Source organism: Protomyctophum parallelum, assembly GCF_964188405.1.
Source record: "Protomyctophum parallelum genome assembly, chromosome: 17".
Classification (NCBI taxonomy): Eukaryota; Metazoa; Chordata; class Actinopteri; order Myctophiformes; family Myctophidae; genus Protomyctophum; species Protomyctophum parallelum.
This window is the reverse complement of record NC_139719.1, coordinates 32117729-32140228: the sequence shown is the minus strand read 5'-3', so window position 1 is coordinate 32140228 and position 22500 is coordinate 32117729. Positions and strand designations below refer to the sequence as shown.

Below are 22500 nucleotides of genomic sequence, written 5' to 3'. Positions count from 1 at the left end.
CACATACAGATCAGTTGCAATACGTGTTAAGGTTATACCACTTGAACCCTAGTGTACCTATTCTCAAAATGTCATCATTCGCATTGTGACAGATGTGAGCTTGTAGTGTAGATCATCAATTGTTGGCGAAGAGATTTGGTGTAGAGGGAAAAAGTAGGGGGCTAAGTCCGGACCCCTGGGGTACCACATCAACAAAGTAGGGTATAAGTGGTTAGGTTCTAAGGCTAAGCTATCTTTGGCATAAATCTGTACTTTTGACTACTGTATGTCATCATAGCATCATCGCCTTTTCAAGTCTACCTCTTTGTTAACTTAGGTTGTGATGATGGCAGATGATAATGATATGTAGCAATTGAGCAGCAGTTGATATTTCACAGAAGTTTAAAACGGCTCTCTAAACTGCATTCCCTTTGAGCATTTAAAAAGGAATATGAACGAAAGCAATACTGTCAGTCTTGCACGAGTAATTATCCATCAGTTGCACAGGGGAAGGAAGCACGTTTATAAGTATTGAGACACTGTTAGGCTGCCAAATGCTGCCAACTTCACCAGCAATGAGCAGCTAATTCTGAACCACATCAAAGCGAGGTCGCTTTGAAACTGGACAAGGCATCTGATTTCTTTCGAGGTAGCAGTCCTTAAATGAAATCCTGGAAATCCACATGGTGGGCAAACCCTCTGCAATTTTTGTTGGCAGCTGTGGTGCACTTAGTTTGTACAGAATACTTTTGATTTACAAAACGGATGATTTTGATTGGATGAGAAAAAGTTTTTCATTGCACCACCTTGGCTTCACAAACACAAAGAAACCCACATGGGCCACTAAATCAGACATGGCCATTTTAAAGTAGAAAGGCCACAGCAAGCCCTTGAGTGCTATAGACTAGACAGGGAAGAATAGGGTATGAGAGAGTGGGACATCAGGGACAATAACAATAGTGGTTCTCTGGAGTCTGAATCAGTGCAATTGTGGCCCACAACTCACAAGGTGTCCAGTGAAGTATGTGCATGCCTTATTTCCCCCACCGCCCCCCCCTTTTCCCCTCACTGTATATGTTTCTTTTCCCTTTTTACCTCCTTTATGATGAATTCCTGTTCTGTTCTTTGACTATATAGAAGTTTCTATTTGTACGTCTCTAAATGTTTTGATGAATTGAACATGGTGGACTCTCTTGTAAACAAGTGTAATGCTTAATTGGGTCGTCCACTCACAGTTAACGGTCTTTGTATTGAGTTTGTGCTTGAAATGTACTGTAATTCTGCAAACTTTAATCAATCAATCAAAACCATTAACAAACATCAATGATTAAAAGTTGTAAAATGTTGCTTTCTGGAATCACAACAAATACATTTCAGCTCACTAGAAAAAGATGTGGAGCTCATAATTGTCTTGATTCGTATGAGCCTGCCTTTTAACAGTATTGACCGTTGGTTTTTACTGTCATTGACATAGACAGGCAGTTTATTGAGTTCCATATAGCTCAGTGTTTAGGCCTCACCTTAATACCTGCACTCTACTCACTGTAGCGGAAATCCTTATATTCGGATGTGAATATACTATACAGTATATACAGTATATATATATATATATATATATATATATATATATATATATATATATATATATATATATATATATATCAGAAATGCACAGTGATGTTTATTGAGGTGAGTCTAATGTGATGTTTGCTCTGTTTTCCAGCTATCTCCTGGTGCGTTAAGGAGCCTGGCCTAGTGGACCAAGATTAGGAGCACCAGTTCTATTTCATCCCCTTCCGTCCCCTACAGCCCCTCACCTTCTTCCCCTTCCTCTTCCATGTTGACACATGACGCAAGAAGAGCATTGAGACAAGACATGGCGTGAAGACGTTGGATTTGGTAAAGCATGAAGGCAATAATAGGAGGAACCGCGAAAGACATAAACGTGACCAAATGAGTAATATTTTTTTGAAAGCCCGAGAAAATAAAGATTTATATTTTGTACATAGCACTTTTAGTAAAACGTGAAGTATCCTTGTTACAAGGACTGTTTGTTGAAGGCTGAAAACACATGCCTCTGTAACATAAAAGACCACCCTGGATCAAAGAGAATCCTTGAGCACGGAGACGAGCGCTTGGCACGTACAATCCCCCATTTAGTCCTTTTTGTTTTCTATTTTTCTCACTGAACCCTGACACACGCCGGTGTCTCATGATGATGTGCGAAGTGATGCCCACTATTTCGGAGGATGGACGCAGCGGGGCCGGCGGGGGTCCCTCGTCTCCCGCTGGAGCTGGGATCAGTGGTCCGGGAGGCGCCGTAGCAGGAGGGAGCTATGGCGGCAGGGAACCCAGGGGCGGGGGAGACGAGGGGGGGAGCACAGGGAACCTGGAGTCCTTGATGGTCAACATGCTGACAGAGAGGGAGAGACTGCTGGAGAGCCTGAGGGAAACCCAGGACTGCCTCGGCACTGCCCAGCTTCGCCTCAGAGAGCTGGGACATGAGAAGGACTCACTTCAGAGGCAGCTCTCCATCGCTCTGCCACAGGTACTGTGTGTGTGTGTGTGTGTGTGTGTGTGTGTGTGTGTGTGTGTGTGTGTGTAAGATGGACATTTATTTATGTAAATGGGGGAAGTACAATATGTGTGTTAACTGTTAATATAAGGTGAAATTGTTTGTGTTATGTATCCTGAAAGCATAGTTGTAGCATTCATTATGTTCGTTTGGACATGCATGGCTTGTTGTGTTGAAACATGACAGAGCCTTGACAGCGACCGTTTGTACGCACGCACACGCGCGCGCGCGCGCACACACACACACACACACACACACACACACACACACACACACACACACACACACACACACACACACACACACACACACACATGCACATGCACATGCACACACACACACACACACACACACACACACACACATACACACACACACACACACACACACACACACACACACACACACACACACACACACACACACACACACACACACACACACACACACACAGCAGCTACAAAGGAACATCACAATGCACCCCGCTCCGCATACTTAAGAACCTTCTACACAAATATAAGGCCTTAGGTTCATGCCCTGTTTATGTTCATATATGTTCTGTTGTATGCTGTTTTCTGTTTCATTTGGCATGCTATTCTTATAGATAACTTCACTTGTAGATTCTGTAAGATGAACAGGCCCTATTTATACTAGAAGGAGGTCAGAGATGCATTGAAGTGTAAATGCATCTCCACTCCCCATAAAAAATAAGACAGAAAAGGAAATTAATGTGTATGTGTAGAAAGTAGAAACCAATCCCAAATGAAAGTAAATTAAGTAGCCCTGGGGAACCAACGGTTCTGGAGCCATAAGACCCATAAGGTCCTGTTTCTGTATTGCATGATGAAACAATTGTGAATTGAAGGCCAATATTAGTCTGAAAAGTGCAAGGTAGGTTCAGCCCTACATGACACAGGACCCTGAGCCCAACCCTTGATGCTGAGTGCCAAGCAGGGAGGCATTGCATACGGTTTTTATAGCCTTTGCTATGGCTCGGCTGGGGATTGAACCCCTGGCCTCCAAATCTCATGTTGGACACTCCAATCACAAGGCTACTGAGCTGGACCCAAGTGTAGGTACTGTAGGCTTTTATTTACCAACACCAATGATAAAATATCCTGGGAAATCATATTTCTAGTGGATGTGGAAATTATGCGCAGCAGTCTTCATTTGTGTGTGGGAAAATGAGTTCAATTTCAAAGTGAATGCCAGGGACACATTTTAAGGCAGGAGTAAATGTAATCCAGCTGAATAAGTCAGTACTATGTAGATAATATGAAACGTTTGAGACAGATCATTTTAAACATTGAATAATGTTGAAAACAGTACAAATTGTATAATTCAAGTAAGTATGTTATGTATATTTCTGTCATCAGGCATGGTTGAATTGCTAAATCTGCCCCTCTTTTGGGATGCTTTTTTGGACCGATACCGATCACCGATTGTTTTTCTCATGACCGGCCGATACCGATATGTCCGATACCGATACTGATCTTGTGAAATGTCAAAACCAACGTCAAAACTGTTCCTGTGTGTGGGGAGGAAGGGGAGAATGTTTAGGCCTGTCAAAAATGCAAAATGATGTTATACTATATATCTGATTGACATTTATACCACTTAAATGGTGTAAAAGATCAGTTTCTCCAGATAGGGTAAATGCTGATTACCGATCAGAGTGAATATTGGCCGATATGGCCGATTATCGGAGCATCTCTATAAATTAAATTTCAGAATGGTAGAAAATGGGCCATTGTCAGGATGTGATGTCCACCCAATTAGCTCCATATAAACAAATACAAGGAATATTACTTACATATATCATACATGGATTAATATAGTATCTTCTCCTCTTTCATAACCGAGTGCCCGGATCTCCCTCTTTTTTATCGATAACCTTTTTTATATTGTAACCTTAGAAAACAGTGTGGACCTTTTTGCCACTCGGAAATGTGCATGGGGAGGGGCAGATTTAGCAGTTCGAACATGATTTCCAAAATCCATATATTTTTTTAGAATTTAGATCACTTTTGTCTGATTGAATGCAAATAGCAGTTTGGCCTGAGCGGAATTCCATAGTGTATTTTCAGTTTTCTGTTAGTGTGGGGGAAAGCTTTTGCTGAAAATAGCCGATTGAGACGCGGCGGGTTTAAGCCTACCTCTGCCCCAAAATTTCCAGAACGACTTGTTATAGTGCCACCATGAGGCAGCTTTTCACATTTTACCTATAACTGCTGTCCAAAAATCCCGGAAATCGTTTCACATCAGTATCTCTATAGTCATGTGCTCAAGACGGATCTGTCCGATAGATATTTCATTTGCAGGTCTGTCCTGTTTTGAACAAAACCCCTCAAATCATGAATGCAGCGTGCAATTTACGTGAAATCCCTCAAATCATCCAATTGCCATCAAAGGTGTAAGAAGAAATGGCAGCCTTTTCACATTGGCCTATTATAGCGCCACCATGCAGGAGGCCACAATTACCTGACCTGGCCTGGTGGAGACCTGTGCCCCGAGGGGCACTTTTTCTAGTTTTCACTAAATTTACATGCATTCCACATAATATTGAGTACATGATAATGTTTCAGCCACTATCTCAGTTTTGTTGACGTTTGTTTTCCCCTCTCTTTGATTTTTCTTTTTTTAGTATTCATATTAACACCTTTCACTGTGTTTTCAAAATAATTAAGAAAGATACTACTTTCATTTAGATGAATGAAGGCCTACCAGCCCACAGAGCCTTTCTTTTTTCAGAGATGAAATGGAAAAGAATTGACAAGGGAACAAAGAGAAGCCAACTGAGAATCCGCCCTTATCCAAACAAGGAACAATCCCACAAGGCCATGAGCCAATGGACCCACTGTGTCACCATCTGTATCTGTATCTCTCTCTCATTCTCTCTCTCTCTCTCTCTCTCTCTCTCTCTCTCTCTCTCTCTCTCTCTCTCTCTCCCCCTCCTTGCTCACAGGCCCATTATGTGTTTAAACGTATTTAGTTGTTTGTATTTGTTTTGATTCATGAAACAAGTAGTAATGTCACTGTCATTCTCAGCCAGTCAAAACAGAGTAGTTTCCTCAAACCTCCGAATCTTTTGTGTTGCTGTTCTTGTTTTTTTGTTTTGATGGTGTTAACCACTTTCACCTACTTTGGGCAGACTATAGATAGGCAACGATAAAACAAGAAGTGTTAGCGTTTAGATCAGCTGCTGTAAGTATAGGCTATAGTTATTAGACATATAGTGGTTAAGAGATCATGAACATGACATCCACTGAGTTGTTTGTTTTGTTTTATGTGTGTGTGTGTGTGTGTGTGTGTGTGTGTGTGTGTGTGTGTGTGTGTGTGTGTGTGTGTGTGTGTGTGTGTGTGTGTGTGTGTGTGTGTTTGCGTGCGTGCATGCATGCATGCGTCTGCCTCTGTCTCTGTCTGTCTGTCTGATTTGTATTTAGTTTTTCACAATGTAAGACGAGCTTTCCATTTTGCTCTCCATTACTGTGCACTGGTTGCAAATGCATCCGTTAGTGTTGAAGTGACATATCGGCGCTATGCTTTCAGTGACATATCGGCGCTATGCTTTCAGTGACATATCGGCGCTATGCTTTCAGTGACATATCGGCGCTATGCTTTCAGTGACATATCGGCGCTATGCTTTCAGTGACATATCGGCGCTATGCTTTCAGTGACATATCGGCGCTATGCTTTCAGGCCTTCTCTTGTGTATTCCCGTGCAGTGCCATTGTGTAATGGTGTGACGTAATCTCTCCATGAATGTTGTGTTCACAGAGGAGGTTGGGCTGGAGAGTGATACGGGAAAGTGTGTCAGTGAGCTACGTGATTGTTAAGTGTGTTTATGTCAAATGTAGAGTACAGTACATCCCGCACTATACGGGTCAGACAGAAGTGTCTTTCTGCAGTGGGATTTTGGACAAAGTACGCATGTTGTGCGTGAGTGCGGGCGTGTGTGTGCACGTGTGACAATTTCAACCTCACCTCACTATTTTGAGTATGTCATTAGATGAACATTTTCCATAATTTGGCAAAACTATTAAAAAAATTCTAGGTTGGGCTGGAGAGTGATACGGGAAAGTGTGTCAGTGACTGTGAGCTACGTGATTGTTAAGTGTGTTTACGTCAAATGTAGAGTACAGTACATCTTCCCGCACTATACGGGTCAGACAAAGTGTCTTTCTGCAGCTGGATTTTAGACAAAGTAGAAAGTACGCATGTTGTTCATGTGTGTGTGTGCACGTGTGACAATTTCAACCTCACCTCACTATTTTGAGTATGTCATTAGATGAACATTTTCCATAATTTGGCAAAACTATTTAAAAAATGCTATTTTGAATTTCATTTTTTTTTCCATACTTAGCAGATCTACAAGCCATCTGTAGATCACGGTGAAGTATACAGGGCTTATGGGACATTTTTAGGCATAGCTACAGCAAGGCAGTGTGGTGTTCCTGAAGAACAATATCAGGTCAAATAGCTGCACCTGATGCGGAGTCACCCCTGAACGCATGTTGCATGTGTGTTCCACAGGAGTTCGCTGTGTTGACTAAGGAGCTGAACGTTTGCCGGGAGCAGCTACTGGAGAGAGAGGAGGAGATTGCTGAGCTCAAAGCAGAGAGGAACAACACACGTGTAAGATGTTAAATAGTAGCGGCCATTTTGCCTATTAGCAAAAAAACCTGTCTTCCTGTCATTATCATCCTCATCCATTGTGCTGTGACTTCGTGGGTAGGACGGCCCTCCCTTTTGTGTGCTTTTTGTTTTAACTTCCTCTCGTACCTCTTCCATTTTCGTTTTCCTTCGCGTCTCTCCCTCTACATCGCCTTTTCGTTTCTTATCTCTCCAACCATTTTGTCACTTTGTGCTACCTCATGCTCTTCTAGAAAAATCGCCATCCTTCAAATTTTCTACACCTCTTCATCTTCTACTTTCTCCGTATCTCATGATATCACCCACATGGTCCCTCCATTCCCTCCTGTCTTTCTATACCCTCTCACCCCATTGTTCTCCTCTACCTCCCTCCCTTGCTCTACAGTACGTCATCACTCTTTTCTTCTCTCCTCTGCCTGAATTGCTGATGCTTAATTAATGCTTCATGGAACGACAGTGTTGCAGACTAAAAATAGCAGATCTACAAGCTCATGATGTCCCACAAGTTTGCAGATCTGGTATTTTTGCTATGCGGCACATCGTGTGACAAATTATAAATCCTGCCCTCCCCAGTTACTGCTGGAACACCTGGAGTGTCTGGTGTCGCGTCACGAGCGGAGCCTGAGGATGACGGTGGTGAAGCGACAGGCCCAGTCCCCGGCAGGGGTTTCCAGCGAGGTGGAAGTCCTCAAGGCCCTTAAGTCCCTGTTCGAGCACCACAAGGCGCTGGACGAAAAGGTTGGTGACATGTGTCATTTTTTGAATTGCCGTAGAGACCGTTGTCAGCAATAGAGCCTCTCGGTCTCACTGACAGACAACCGGTCCACCAGGGCTGTCCCAAAAGTGCAATTTGCACATGACATTTCCAGTTCAGGATGAGAGACGACAAATCAGTACTGCGGTGGTGTATAGAGTAGGCTACTGTATGTTTCAAATGGAGAGGTAACAGTTGTACTCTATAATGTGTTATAATCTGCATTCTGTAAATAACCCATAGATGTAATGGAGTAGAATTAAAGGTACAGAAAATTGGAATCATGTCCTATTAAAAATACCACAAAATTGTCGCTAAGTATGGCCTGGGCTGTGGCTCAGCAGTCCAGGCACCTTGGCCTAGTCCGAGTCTGGCAGTGTTCCGCAGGTTCGACTCTCGATCCCGACGGCCTTTACTGCATGTCACTCCCCCGTCTCTCTCCCCCATTTCCTGTCAGCCTACTGTCTGTCCCTCTATAAAAAAATATTAAATAAAGGCGAAAGCCTTTATTAAAAAAAAACATTAAAAAAATGCTTTTTACACCATTGGTTGTCTCCTTCCTCTGGGACCCCTGCAGGTTCGAGAGAGACTCCGCGTGGCCCTCGAGAGGGTATCTGTGTTGGAGGATCAACTAACAACGTCTTCTCAAGAGGTAAAAGTCCAGTCTAGAAACTTTGCCCGTTTTCGAATGTCTGAAGAAGCACAGTACATTCAACTCGACCAGAACATTGATGCTATTGTCTTGCTTGTCTATTTTGTCTCCGTCCTTCCCAGGTAATCTCTTTAAGAGACCAAATTAAAAGACGTCAACAAGGGTTGGACATCGGGAAAGATGTAAGGGAGGGTTTTATGCATGTTGGTTCCAGTGTTTGTGTGTGTGTGTGTGTGTGTGTGTGTGTGCGCGCGCACACGTGGGACTGTGTGTGCGTGCGTGTGTGCGTGCGTGCGTGCGTCTTAGCAGTAGAGTAGTACTGTAAATGTATGGGTATCATGGCGTTTTGTAACATGTGCTTACCAATACCATAGCTTGCCGAAATCTCATTCATATTCACCTGCAACCTCAACTGGTTCTAATTGATTCTTTTTCTCTGTTGCTCTCATTCTTTTCCCATACGCCGCGGTGAAGCTGCAGCGCCTTCCCAACGGCCCGTCTTCTGGCCTGGACGATGGCGAGCTCGACAGACAGAGAGAAGGAGAGATAGAACGACAGAGAGGTGAACTCTCCCAGCTGAAAGAGAGACTGGCTCTCATGTGCCGGCAGGTGAGTGAGTGAGTGAGTGAGTGAGTGAGTGCGAGCGAGTGAGCGAGCGTGCGTGCGTGGCAATTTTGCTAACTAAATGAATATATGATAAGGTGACTTACTGTAATAGTGCTTTGCTAAACCAGAAATAAAGGAACTCCAAACAGCACAGCAGGGGCATTTAACAAGGAGAGCCCAGACTGGAGGAAGCTGTGTCCCCTCCTCCCTCTTGTGGCTAATTAGAATAATGCAACTGTTTTGGCAAGCCTCATTATGTAGTGCATCATTTTAGTCATTGGCCAATTATTGTGTAATCAATTCAACGGTGGATGATTGCTAACTAACTGCAGTACCTAGCTTTTTTATTTGGCTTACACAAATTCAACATTTCATAGGCAAAGGAGTGAAGGAATGAAGTTATGCTACTAATATCCTATTTCAGCATTTATAAATGTGCACATTTACAACGACACATACTTAGGACATAGGACAACATACACACAAAAAATACAAGAAGACAGAATCCGCAACAAGAATTAATGTTTTACACGCCTCCATACTCATATTGGGCTTCTGGTGCTCTTGATGAGTTCCCATTCAGCTTTAAATGCCAATATTATGATCAGCCATTTCCAAAGTGCACATTTAGGATTTAGCGGTGAGTAATGACAGCTCTGTCTGTGTCGTCTTGTGGTGTCGTGTCAGGTTGGGGAAATAGAGGAACAGCTTGCGGCCGCCAGGAGGGAGGTGACGAAGTCAGAGGAGGCCAATCAAAAGCTCCAGAGGGACGTAAAAGAGGTCTGTTGGGCCGATCTGTTCCTTCCTGGCCGAGGCCCTCAGCTCTCTGGACAACATAACATGCATCTACTGTACTTGAAAAGCACAGAAGGAAAACATTTTGTTTCGTTTGAGAAATTAAATAAGAAGGGGTGACATAACGTTGCGCCCTGTTTGGGCTGTGTAGGCTGTTGTTAAATATATAACACAGCACTGATGCCTCACAAGGCAGAACATGCCACCCCACTAACAGATACGTGTCCATCAGTTATACAGTGTAACATGATATGTTATGAGAGCAGAGTTGCGTGTTCAATGATACATTATATGAACGTGTTTATCGCTATGCGTCATCACAATGATTCTCTCTCCTTTCAGGCCCTGTGCCAAAGAGAAGATATGGAGGAGAGGATTACCACGCTAGAACGCAGGTAACCTGATCCTGTCTCGCTGCCTTCAGAATAATATCACATATATATAATTATAGAATGCGTATGGGTAATGTTGGCTTGAAAGATGTTGTGAAGGCGTAATGCGTAATTTAAGCAGTCACTGGCTTTTTTTCATCTGGTGACGTCTGTGCTGAAGTTTCTAATTTATAATTAGTGTTTCAACTCCTGGAAAATCTGGAAAAAGCAGTAGAATGTTGCAACGACATGATTCCTCGCTCTCACGCATCTAGTGTGAATCCTTTTTTAATGAAATAGTGTGTGAACCCTGAATTATGAAAGTTGCTCTGTGCCGTTTGACATACTGTAAGTAGGCAATTCTTGAAACCTTTTGTAAACTAAAAAGTGAAGGGATTCTTTAAGTGGGATCCCTGGCACAAGCTTGGCACAACCTCACTCTTTTTTTTTTTCACTTTTTTTTGGTTCACTTTTCATCTTTGCTTTTTTGTTGAGCTTTCAAATAAGTTGTAGACATCTGTCCCAAACTGTAACATTCCTTTCAGTTTGCCTATTGCCACACAACATCTGTCGTATGACGTGTTGCGTGCTGAAAATAGCAGATTTACATGTTCACAATGCGTTGCATCATTGTGAGCTTGTAAATTGGCTATTCTTGGCAGGTGACCTCCGCACGTCGAAGTACACATCAGGTTTCAGCCTTCCACTGCAATATTCATAGTCATTCCTTCACCTCCTTAATGTACCAGACCAGCTCTGTCAATCACGCAAAAATAATCTCACACTGTACCATGGTGGTGTGTGCAGGTACCTGAGCGCCCAGAGGGAGGCGACGTCTCTCCATGACATCAAAGACAAGCTGGAGAATGAACTGGCCAGCAAAGAGTCTCTGCACAGACAGGTGGGGAACAGCTAAAACCACATACAGCTCTGGGTGTATTGCTACAGCTCTGTGTGCCTGCATTTCATGGCCCATTATTTAATCAACTTTTGAGCCACGGACCACCATTTGATGAGATTTAGCCTCCCAGACCCAAAACTAAAGAATATTTTGTTGTTGTTGGATAAGATTTTGTCTACAATTACATGCTTTTGGCAAACGTTTATCAAAATAACAATTCTTCTACCTTCTCTAATTGTGTAGACTTGTAATGCAGATGTTTAACAATAATGTAACTCTTGAGAGTTAACCAAATGAGAGAGAACCAAATGGACCGGTTTCATTTTACGCTCTCAAGAGTTAAAAATCTATAAGGGTCAATTTGGTTACCAACTCTCCATCAGTCAGCTGGGGACCACCTGGAACCCTCTCAAGGACCACTGGTGGTCCCCGGACCACTGGTTGAAAACCACTGGCATAGGGCATTAGGCTTCCATTGTGCATTGTGCAAGAAAATTAAGGGAAGCTCCGCACACTTATGCCAGAGAGAGCTCTAATGGATCCACACTTTAGAAAGTCTACAACCCTTAGGTCTCAATGAAGATTTCGATATGTTCTATAAACAGATAACAAAAAATTACATTTGCTCTTTGCTTTATGATGGCTATGTGCCTGATGTTTGCATTGGATTGCATTATTGACTTTTGTTTATTGTTTTTTGTTTACTTAGTTTGTAAATAATTGTAATATTTTCCTCGTGATGTTTTCTATTGTCTAAATGGACACTTGGTGACCTTGGGTGCCTTGTAGTTTCACTGAGAACTACAACTCCCATGAGTTATCCTTCAAATTGAAATGTTTGACATAGGTGTGATCAATCATCCAATCAAGTGATGAACATATATTCTGTCCTATGTCACTTTTTGATTATGCCTGAAGAAGGTCAGTAGACCGAAAGCTTGCCAAATAAATTGATTGTGCGCAGATCTGAGTGTGCGGAGCTTCCCTTTATTTTTTCTCATGTTCCCTTTGTAGCTCCAGCACCTCTCTTAAGTTTTTTCAGCGGATGAGCGGTGGTTCTTTTTCTATTTTTGCATGAGAGCTCTATGAAAGGAATATTGCAGCCACAGAGAAGGGCATTCATTATGAAATCATTATGAATGAACAGTCACAGATTCATTATTGTAATGCCTTTACAGTGGGGTTGAGCGTCAAAGTTGTGTGTTTTACCTCCTTGTGTCCAGAGTGAAGAGAAGAACCGGCTGCTCCAGGAGCGACTGGATGACGCCAAACAGAAGCTCCAGCAGACCCTCCAGAGGGCCGAGACGCTGCCCGAGATCGAGGCCCAACTCGCACAGAGAGTAGCTGCCCTCAACAAGGTACTGCTTGGACTGTTGGTAACTCACAGGTTATCCTTATCTTATTGTCTCCACCAGGCCGAAGGCATGGGGAGAGAGTATGTTTTGCACTCCGTCCGTCCGTCCGTCCGTGTGTGTGTGTGTGTGTGTCCGTGACCAGCTAATCTCGGCCACCGTTAACCCGGTCCATGCCAAATTTTCCACACACACTCCCTGGATGCCAACGATGAACCTCTGCCCCAAACTTTCCAGAACGGCCTGTTATAGCGCCACCAGGAGGCCGCTTTGTGCAAAACAGGTTTTTGCACAGCACACCTACAGATTTTGTCCAAATATCACGCAAATTGGTACACAGTCTCTCTAGAGCCATTCAACCAAACCGGTCTTTCAGATTTCTCACACTCCATCCTGATTGGTTAAGATTGGCTTCCAAAGTTCACAGGAGTGCTCAGTTTCAAACAAAATGCTGCAAATCATGAACACATCGCGTGATTTCCGTGAAATTGTGCACCCACATTCCCACTAGGCCGAAGACGAAATGCCACATGAACAATTTCAACTCAGCCTCAAGGTGGCGCTATAACTGGCCGAAAAGTGTTTTTACCTCTAACTGCACGGATCTGTGGATAACCTGGTGGAGACCTGTGCCCAGAAGGGCACTTTTTCTAGTTATGCAATGTTTTCTAATACACTTGAAACAAGAAGAGCACAACACATATTGTGCAAGCATGTTATTAGTTAACGTTAGTCAACCATATATGTAGGCCTCCAAATTATCAAGCACACACAACTAGATGCTCATTCACGACCAGTTCTTGATGGAGGATGTAGGAGGCGGAGCACAACTACAGTATTGTATACCCTGTACACTCAAGACACTGCCCCTCTGCCACCCTTAGATTTCCATATATGGAGCTGACATGTTCTGACATTCCAAATGTTGATCTGACTACATCAAACCCTGTACACTCAAGGCACACTCCATATATGGCCAGTACAGAATTAATTCCATATGTTGATCTGACCCCCCATGCCAAAGCGCCAGCAGTCTGATGGGTGAACGCGACCTCGCCCTTTAGGGCCCTCAGGCGTCTAACTGGTACTAGGTTGGTTGTGCATCATGTTGCCAATCTACAAGTTCACAACCTTGCTACGTATAAATTGAGTGTACAAAATAATGTAACCAAATGGACCCGTAACACTGACTATTTTAAGGTCCTCCTGGGGTCCTGAAAATAGCAAATACAAAACAGACATGCAAGAAAGTACAAAAACAATCCAAAAAGTAAAGCTTTAAGACGCATTAAGATATATAAAATAAGCCAATGAAAAAACAGATACACCCATTTAAGAAGTTTTTTATGAATATACGGATGAAGTAGTGTACACATTTTGTGATTCTCTCTTATTTAGGCGGAGGAACGCCATGGAAACTTTGAGGAGCGGCTGCGGCAGATGGATGCTCAACTGGAAGAGAAGAACCAGGAGTTACAGAGGGTAATGCTGCATGTCTCTGTCTCTCTCTACCTGGCCAGCCACATCCCCATATTCTGGCATTTTGGTCCAATTTTACACCAGGGCTACATTTAAAAATACTTGCCCACCAGCAGAGATGTAGGTTCAATGTAGGCCTGTCCGGGTGCCTTGACGAACACAGTTGGCAGTATTTGTGTGTCCTCATTGCTGCATTAGCGACCCCAACATTGTGTGAAATCACTGTTGAGGAAGGAGGCCACATCACAAAAAAGTGCTGGCTCAGGCCAACATCGCAATATATGCAAAGTTGCAAACAAAGTTATTGGTGCCATACAGTATATCAGCAGTTTGTGTGTACTCTGTAATAGCATGAACTTCCGCATGTTTTGCGCTCTCCCGATGAAAAAATGGCGGCTGATTGACAGTAGTATACACTTTCCCCAAGCCAAGGGAGGACGACAACATCAGGGATCTCATCTTTTAGTTTTTTTATATTTCTCTGCCCTGAATCCCTCTGTCATATTTTTAAATGCAGGCAAGGCAGAGGGAAAAGATGAATGACGAACACAACAAACGCCTCTCAGACACAGTAGACAAACTCCTGTCAGAGTCCAACGAGAGACTGCAGCTCCATCTCAAAGAGAGAATGGCTGCCCTGGAGGAGAAGGTAATGAGATATATCTCGTCAGTGCTTTGGTCTCATAAAGTTCTGTCAACTACAGTATATCAGCAAGAAAAGGACATTGCATATTCATTCTTCCCTTCTGGCACTGTAGAATTCTCTGTCAGAGGAACTATCCAATATGAAGAAAATCCAGGACGATCTTCTAGCAAACAAGGTATTTCCATAATTAATTTAATCGTTTGTTTTTGAGTGGTAATGAGAGAGAGAGAGAGAGAGAGAGAGAGAGGGGGAGGGGGGGGGTCTCAGTTCACACGGGTGTGATTTTTATTTAGCATTTACACGTTTCAAATTGTCACACTGATACTTTTAACAGCATTATGCTGCCTCAAATCACACATGCACCAACACGTTTTGATTTCATTCCAACCGCGCCGTTTCAAAAATAGCATATGTACAAGCTTGCATCGTGCCACAGCGTCACTTCATGCTTCATGCTGTGAGCTTTTATATCTGCTATTTTTTTAACGGCCCAACTTATAAAATCTAAAATATGCTTAACTTTCACGGTTTAATGAGATAATCCAAGACTGTAAAAAAAACTATTAATGAACTAGTAACCTAGTAATGACACGTAATGACTTTGATTCAGAGACAATTTCCACAATTCTAAATGTCATTTCGAGTTAACAAACGCTGTTTCAGAGTAATCAGTCATTTTCCTTTGACCTTCCCTCTCCATCGTTGTCCTGTAGGACCAGCTCCTGGCTGAGCTGGAGCGCATTCAAGTGGAGCTGGACCAGCTGAGAGGCCGGCCCGGCTCCTCCTCCTATTCCAGGTTAGTCACAGTGGACCTCCAAGGGTATTTATTTATATATTCCACATAAAAGGACTAAATAAACAGTCTAAACTGTCCCGGGGGAGATTTAATGCGTGCCCCTGCTCTGCAGCGCTCGCTCAGACTAGCTGACCTTTGTTTACCCCCCAATTCCCCCTTAAACCTCGAGTTCTCTTGTGATGTTGTTTTACTATGAAAACAGAGTTATTTATGTGTTGCCTGGAGGAGGAGGAGTGTGGTGTGTTTGATAAAGAAACATGCACATGATCTGTCATCTGAACACAATCGTTGTTACTGTTTACCGTGGGACCTTGTAGCTGGTATTTCTTACACCCTTCCTTTGTCATTTTCAAGAACTGTTCCATAACACTGTTTCTCAAATTTGGGTATGTGGAGGTGGTACACGCCGGTGTACATGAGAGAAAATGTATTTGACTGTTTAATGATAACACATTGACAAACTTTGTGCGAAGCAGCTGTAAAGTTTTAAACCAAATAAAATCTAAAACTTGACTAGCCCAATTATTTGTTTACTTAATATACTTATTTGCCGTTATTCATACTGTAACTCAGGGAAAGGGCTAGTGAAGCCAAAAAGAAAAAGTTTGAGAACCACTGCCATAACAAATGAATTCTGGATCTCACCAAACCTCCATAGGGCGGGCAGCGTGAGCTCACTTCCATCCACCCTTTTTCGAAGATCTCTTCCAGGGAGTGCCTCGGAGCTGCGGTACCCCCAGGGTGGTGGCTCACTCCCATCCGGCTACAGCAACTCCTCTAGTGGGGTGGTGGTCAGGCGGGCACACCGTGGCCGGTGGGGGACCCCTCGGGATGACGGCAACAAGGTGCGGATCACATAAAATGACTGGGATGATGATGATGATGATGATGATGATAATGATCATGAATTTATTCCTCATCTCCTCACCTCTCTCCTCCTGCCTCTCGTCTTGTCTCCCGTCTCGTCTCTTTTCTTCATTCCCCATGTGTTCGCTCCCTGTCTTTCCAGTATGGCGAGTGGGACAGTGGCAACATGATGGGTCCTGGGTTCGATGGGGAGGGAGGCTGCTCTGACGACGAGGAGGACAGAGAGACTCTGTTTGGCTCTGAGCTTCTGTCCCCCAGCGGCCAGACGGACGTACAGACCTTGGCCATTATGCTGCAGGAGCAGCTGGAGGCCATCAATAAGGAGATCAAGTAAGTGCTAGTCTGTTCCATCTCGTTCTCACTCCCAAGTCGTCACATTTTGCAGCTCTGTCAGAATGTCAAGTGAAATGTCAAGTTTTGACATGACGGGACACCCTGAAACATCAAGTGTTTTGTGAAAATGTGTTGACTGTTCTGCTCCTCACAGACAAGTGCAGTTAGGGCTGCATGGTTCTGGCCAAAATGACAAACAGGGATAGACAGTGGACGGATGGAGGACTGAAATACAGTGCTTCTGAGCCAGTCCTTCCACATTCACATTGATAGATATATTATCGCTGTGGATGCGTGCGGGAATCTCTATCATTATCAGTGCTAAATTTGAGGCAATCAGAATCATTTTATTTGTCATTTTCCTATGTACTTGCATACAAAAGAACATGAAATATCGTTTCCCCTCAGTTATTGGCAGTGCAACATAAAACATAGTTACCAACACCACTCACAACTATAAATAAATAAAGTGGTATGGTGCTATCCTTAAAAACGAAACGTTACCAGCACTGTTTTTTTTTTTAAAGCGCTGTTGTGCATCCAAAGTGCATTTTTTGTCCAGTTCAGTCCAACGCTTCATTCAGTTTTGCCGGGGGAGGGGGCAATTTCTTTTATTATTTAATTTAATCAATTAAATAATCATAATCCTTGCAATCTACACAGAAATTCAATCCCTGAAGGCAGCCGTTTAGGGAGTGCTTGACTTGTATTGCATTGGAGCGTTTGATGGGCACAGCACTCATTTTCAATGTCAATAATCGGATAACCGTCCAATATTTGATGAATTACTTGCGCAAGCAGAGCGCGCAAGTACTAGTTTCGCCCAGGGCCCGTATGCACCGTCCCAGCACTTTTGATGCGTATGCACCGTCTGAGCCCTTTTGATGCGTATGCACCGTCCCAGCACTTTTGATGCGTATGCACCGTCTGAGCCCTTTTGATGCGTATGCACCGTCCCAGCACTTTTGATGCGTATGCACCGTCCCAGCACTTTTGATGCGTATGCACCGTCCCAGCACTTTTGATGCGTATGCACCGTCTGAGCCCTTTTGATGCGTATGCACCGTCCCAGCACTTTTGATGCGTATGCACCGTCCCAGCACTTTTGATGCGTATGCACCGTCCCAGCACTTTTGATGCGTATGCACCGTCCCAGCACTTTTGATGCGATGCACCGTCCCAGCACTTTTGATGCGTATGCACCGTCCCAGCACTTTTGATGCGTATGCTTTGAGAAACTAAAAAGGGATCCAGAATAGTTCTAAATCGATAAAACTGTATTTATTTTATAGATAGAAACTTGTACCATACTTTTTTACATGCATAAAGTAGGTAGGTAGCAAATAGTTAAACCTAATAATTCAACATTTCAAACGTTCCTTCACAGAGAAACTGACATTTGACAGTTTGTAGCGGTCGGAAGTACTTGCGCGCTCTGCTTGCGCACTAGTAGGCCATTTATGGCCTACTAGTGCAACAAGCAAGTATGCACTCGACAGAGTGCAGTTCTAGTTTCTTCTATTTTTGTATATGTATATTTGTATGTGCCTTTATTTCAATGTATCTTTGTTAATGGTACAAGATACCAGGGTTGTGACTCTTTCAGAACGGGAACTCTGGGGGGAGGGAGGAGTAAAAAAAATGGTATGCTATTTTTGACTCGTATGTGAAAAATGAATAAAGAAACATTTAATATGGTGAAGACTTTTTTTTTGAATGTCTTTTCTGTCTCTCCTCCCCGCTCCCCTCAGGCTGATACAGGAGGAGAAGGAGAGCACAGAGCTGAGGGCGGAGGAGATCGAGAGCCGGGTCAGCAGCGTGGCCCTGGACGTGTCTCTTGCCCAGGCCTCGCTGGGTGGAGGTCGGGACAGCGTGGGACGTGGGTACATGACCCCCTCGCTCACATCCTCCACCTTGGCTTCCCCTTCCCCGCCCAGCTCTGGACATTCCACTCCTCGCCTACCGCACTCCCCTGCCAGGGAGTGTGACAGACAGGTACCGTACATACGGTTATCAATGGGGGTGGGGGCGGGTACGGGGGTGGGTTGGCAAAAGGGTTTGATTGGGTTGGCGAAAGGGCCTTTCTGTGTGGAGTTTGCATGTTCTCCCCGTGTTCCCTAGGGTAGGTACCCTCACAAAAACATGCAGTAATCCTGGCCTATAAACTACCTCCCCCTGGCCAGCTGGGGCGCCTGATGCGGAGGGGAAAGGAACTGTATTAGTAAGTGGTCTCTGACCATTCATTTAGTAGGATTTGTTGATTTAAATAAATTGCTTTCCACTAGTTGCGAAACAGTGAACTGAATGACCTGGTGACCTATGATGACCGTCCATGTAGTCATTTACTGACAAGTTGGAATTCAAGAAATTCAACAGAAAAAAGGGAGTTGGAAGGAGTTGGAGTTGGAGGGGAAGTGCACCGGATTATAGTGGGGTGTATACACATGGGATGCATAAGCAAGTGTTACGAAAGTACTAATCTTAGCCCATATCCCCATCCAACACAACAGTGGTCCCCAGGTTGATTCTAAGGGGGTGGTGGTCCCTCGTTCACAATCGGTTGAAAACCCCTGCATTAGATAATTGACACTGGGTGAAACAATGCGTTGCAAAATCGTGGGATAACATTTTTAAAAGAAATAAAATGCAGTTATTCAGGATATGTCATGTGATTTGTTCTGATATTGTAAAATCACTGGGTTTGGCCCTGAATACATGCAACATGATGATGGACAGAACATGCACAATTACTTGTACAAGTCTCAAAATACTCATAAGGTCTCAAGGTAAGGTTTTTTGGCTATGTTGAATATGATTATTTGTTAACCACATGAACCCTAGCATCCTTATAGTATAGGGATGCTAGTTCATGTGGTTAACAAATAATCATATTCAACATAGCCAAAACAGAGGTCTATTTATGTGTATAGGCTATACTTATACAACGTATAAATGTTAGAAAAGCCTCACAAAGGCTAAGTAGTAGCACACAGGGAGTTGAAGTTTGTATTGCAGGTGAAGACTCCATCTTCATCACAGTGTACTGTCAGATGAGACTGGTGCTGCATGCTTATGGTAACTACATGCATTTCCCCCCTCCTAAATGCAGAATAGCAAAGAGGGTGAAGAATGCAGAGCACTAGCCCTGATTGACCCCAACCAGCCCCCTGTTCCTCGTGCCCTACGATTGGACAGAATGACCCACACTCACCCAGGGGCGGGGCTTGATGATCACCGTGAATTCCGCAGGTACAGTATTGTGATTGCACTTTTAGCACGAAAGTCATTAATGAATAACTCCATAGGCTCACAAAGGAAACTATGAAGTGAACGAATAACCGGATAAGGCTCACAAAAGCACATTTAGAACACTTTCCTGGGGGTCTTTATGTGTGTAATAGCCTATGTGGTTTTAGATATTTTTGATTTTAGCAGTGAGCCCAGTGTCTCTGATGTCATGGACACTGGGTTCACTTCCTGGACTACAATTCCCATAATGCTTTGGTGCACTGCTCCTCCTTGTCGATAGGGGGAGGGCTGTCTTACTGAGACAACATGTAGTCCAGGAAGTAAGTGAGCCCAATGTCCATGACATCAGAGACACTGGGCTCACTGCTAAAATCTAAAATATCTAAAACCTCATATTACACACATAAAGACCCCCAGCAAATCTTCTAAACGTCATTAACATATATATTTTTCTTTCTTCTTCATTGGTCTATTGTCTTGTCAGTATGTCCACTGATGGAGCAATCACTGCTAGCCAGGATTCCCTCCATAAAGCCAGCAAGAAGAAAAGCATTAAGTCATCCATTGGCCGTCTCTTTGGGAAGAAGGAAAAAGGAAGAATTGGTGGACCTGGACGTGAATCTCCTTCACTGGGTCAGTAAATAGACTCATTCATGATTTATGTTGTACTAGTCCTTACCCGTTCCAAGATAGATCATAGCCTATTATTGAAGCAGGTGATCTGCAGACCCCCAAGTGGTCCATGAAGCAAGCAAAGCACTGTCTCTGCCTCTCTCTCTCTCTCTGTCTCTCTGTCTCTCTGTCTCTCTGTCTCTCTGTCTCTCTGTCTCTCTCTCTCTCTCTCTCTGTCTCTCTAATATTGCACTGTTTTTATATCAAAAGTCTATCAAATCCAATTTTAATTACTTCCTTTGAACGTAAACGTGCTGTGTGATGACGTGTCAAGGCTCACATGCATATTAATGAATGAATTCATCTAGATTTCAGAACTACTCATTTCAGAACTACTTTTAATCTCATTCAAGATGACATCCAGACAGTGTATTACTTGTTTTAAACTTAATCATCACGCTAAAATATGTATCTGAAAACATTATGGTTAGAATCTCTAGAAGTCTCTCTCTGACTTTGTTTACAATCAATCTGCATGTGCGTGCACGCTGTGCACGTAGCAAAGCAACGTCCCATAGCCTGGAGGGATGTGAGTGAAAACTACAAAATAAAATGCTCCAAATAGCCATTTCACCCCGTCTTTAATAAACAAACAGGGCTCATATTCTGGACAACACTCTCACTATAAGTTTTCTATTTTTTTTTTTACATTTTCCCTCTTCAGCCTCCACACCCTCTGATGATTTGGGTTCAGCTGACCCCCTGGGCCTGGCCAAACTCGGAACTGGAACAGTGGAAAAAGATCGCCGCAGCAAGAAGAAGTTAGTCATCCCTTTACTCATGCAACATTCATTTTAGAACATTTACAAATTGTGTTTAATATGACATGCTCTCCCTACCCTCTCGGTCGCCATGTGTGTCTATTCTGAATCTTCTTCCATTTTCATCTCAGGCACGACTTGTTAGAGGAAGCCTGCCGTCAGGGACTGCCCTTCGCCTCATGGGACGGCCCAACTGTGGTCACGTGGCTTGAGGTAGAGCGTTAGGCAATCATTTCCAGTGATTAGGTTCAAATCGGGTCGTTCATTGCAACCCAATTTAACTATGTCCTGTGTGTCTTCCTGCGTTGCGTCAGCTGTGGGTGGGGATGCCGGCGTGGTACGTGGCAGCGTGCCGCGCCAACGTGAAAAGCGGTGCCATCATGGCCAACCTGTCGGACACAGAGATCCAGAGGGAGATCGGCATCAGCAACCCTCTCCACAGGCTGAAACTCCGCCTGGCCATCCAGGAGATGGTGTCCCTCACTAGCCCCTCTGCACCAGCAAGCACTCGCTCAGTAAGACTCGGCATCACATACTGTATACATGTATACACGCAGTAACATGCAAACACAAAATATATACCCTACAGCAGGGGTTCCCAAACTTCATCTATCATCTTTTACTTTCTCTAATAACAACCTAAAACATGGACCTTGGTTGAAAAAAACTAAAGTTGTCCTTTAACTACTTTTGTTATGCGTTTTGGTAATGAATTTCACTTGTTTTTCATCATTGCAGTCAACCAGTAACATTTGGATGACACATGCTGAGATGGAATCCCTCACTGCTGCCACCAAGCCAGTAAGTTTTGAAGTAACCTATACAAACCAACCTTATTCATACTGTAGATAGTCATCACGGCACAACCCCCCTACGGTTCTCTGTATTTGATCACAGTGAATTCATGATTTGCTATTTATTAATATTGAAGCGATGTCATGAATATGCCGACATTGATGAACTGTTTTGTGTTTTTTTGTTTTGTCTTCTGATTAGGCATGTATGGCTTCACCTCCCCCCTACTATTCCCTCAAAATCTGTTTTGATGTGGTGTTTCTC

The 22500-nt window shown here is 43.6% G+C and overlaps 1 protein-coding gene across 1 annotated transcript in view; it reads left to right on the top strand.

Moving 5' to 3' along the window:
• Window positions 1-1886: 1886 nt before the first annotated feature.
• LOC310874287 (liprin-alpha-3-like) overlaps window positions 1887-22500 on the top strand; it is a 31219-nt gene continuing 10605 nt past the window's right edge. Inside the window, exons 1-23 of the mRNA XM_083787025.1 lie at window positions 1887-2527; window positions 7088-7189; window positions 7781-7945; window positions 8539-8613; window positions 8736-8795; window positions 9088-9222; window positions 9907-9999; window positions 10357-10409; window positions 11193-11286; window positions 12510-12644; window positions 14037-14120; window positions 14635-14766; window positions 14876-14938; window positions 15477-15559; window positions 16260-16404; window positions 16569-16756; window positions 18511-18754; window positions 19869-20008; window positions 20493-20641; window positions 21345-21441; window positions 21573-21654; window positions 21756-21956; window positions 22180-22254. Coding sequence (XP_083643151.1) covers window positions 2192-2527; window positions 7088-7189; window positions 7781-7945; window positions 8539-8613; window positions 8736-8795; window positions 9088-9222; window positions 9907-9999; window positions 10357-10409; window positions 11193-11286; window positions 12510-12644; window positions 14037-14120; window positions 14635-14766; window positions 14876-14938; window positions 15477-15559; window positions 16260-16404; window positions 16569-16756; window positions 18511-18754; window positions 19869-20008; window positions 20493-20641; window positions 21345-21441; window positions 21573-21654; window positions 21756-21956; window positions 22180-22254 — 2931 coding nt within the window. The 5' untranslated portion in view covers window positions 1887-2191. The remainder of the gene's footprint in view (window positions 2528-7087; window positions 7190-7780; window positions 7946-8538; window positions 8614-8735; window positions 8796-9087; window positions 9223-9906; window positions 10000-10356; window positions 10410-11192; window positions 11287-12509; window positions 12645-14036; window positions 14121-14634; window positions 14767-14875; window positions 14939-15476; window positions 15560-16259; window positions 16405-16568; window positions 16757-18510; window positions 18755-19868; window positions 20009-20492; window positions 20642-21344; window positions 21442-21572; window positions 21655-21755; window positions 21957-22179; window positions 22255-22500) is intronic.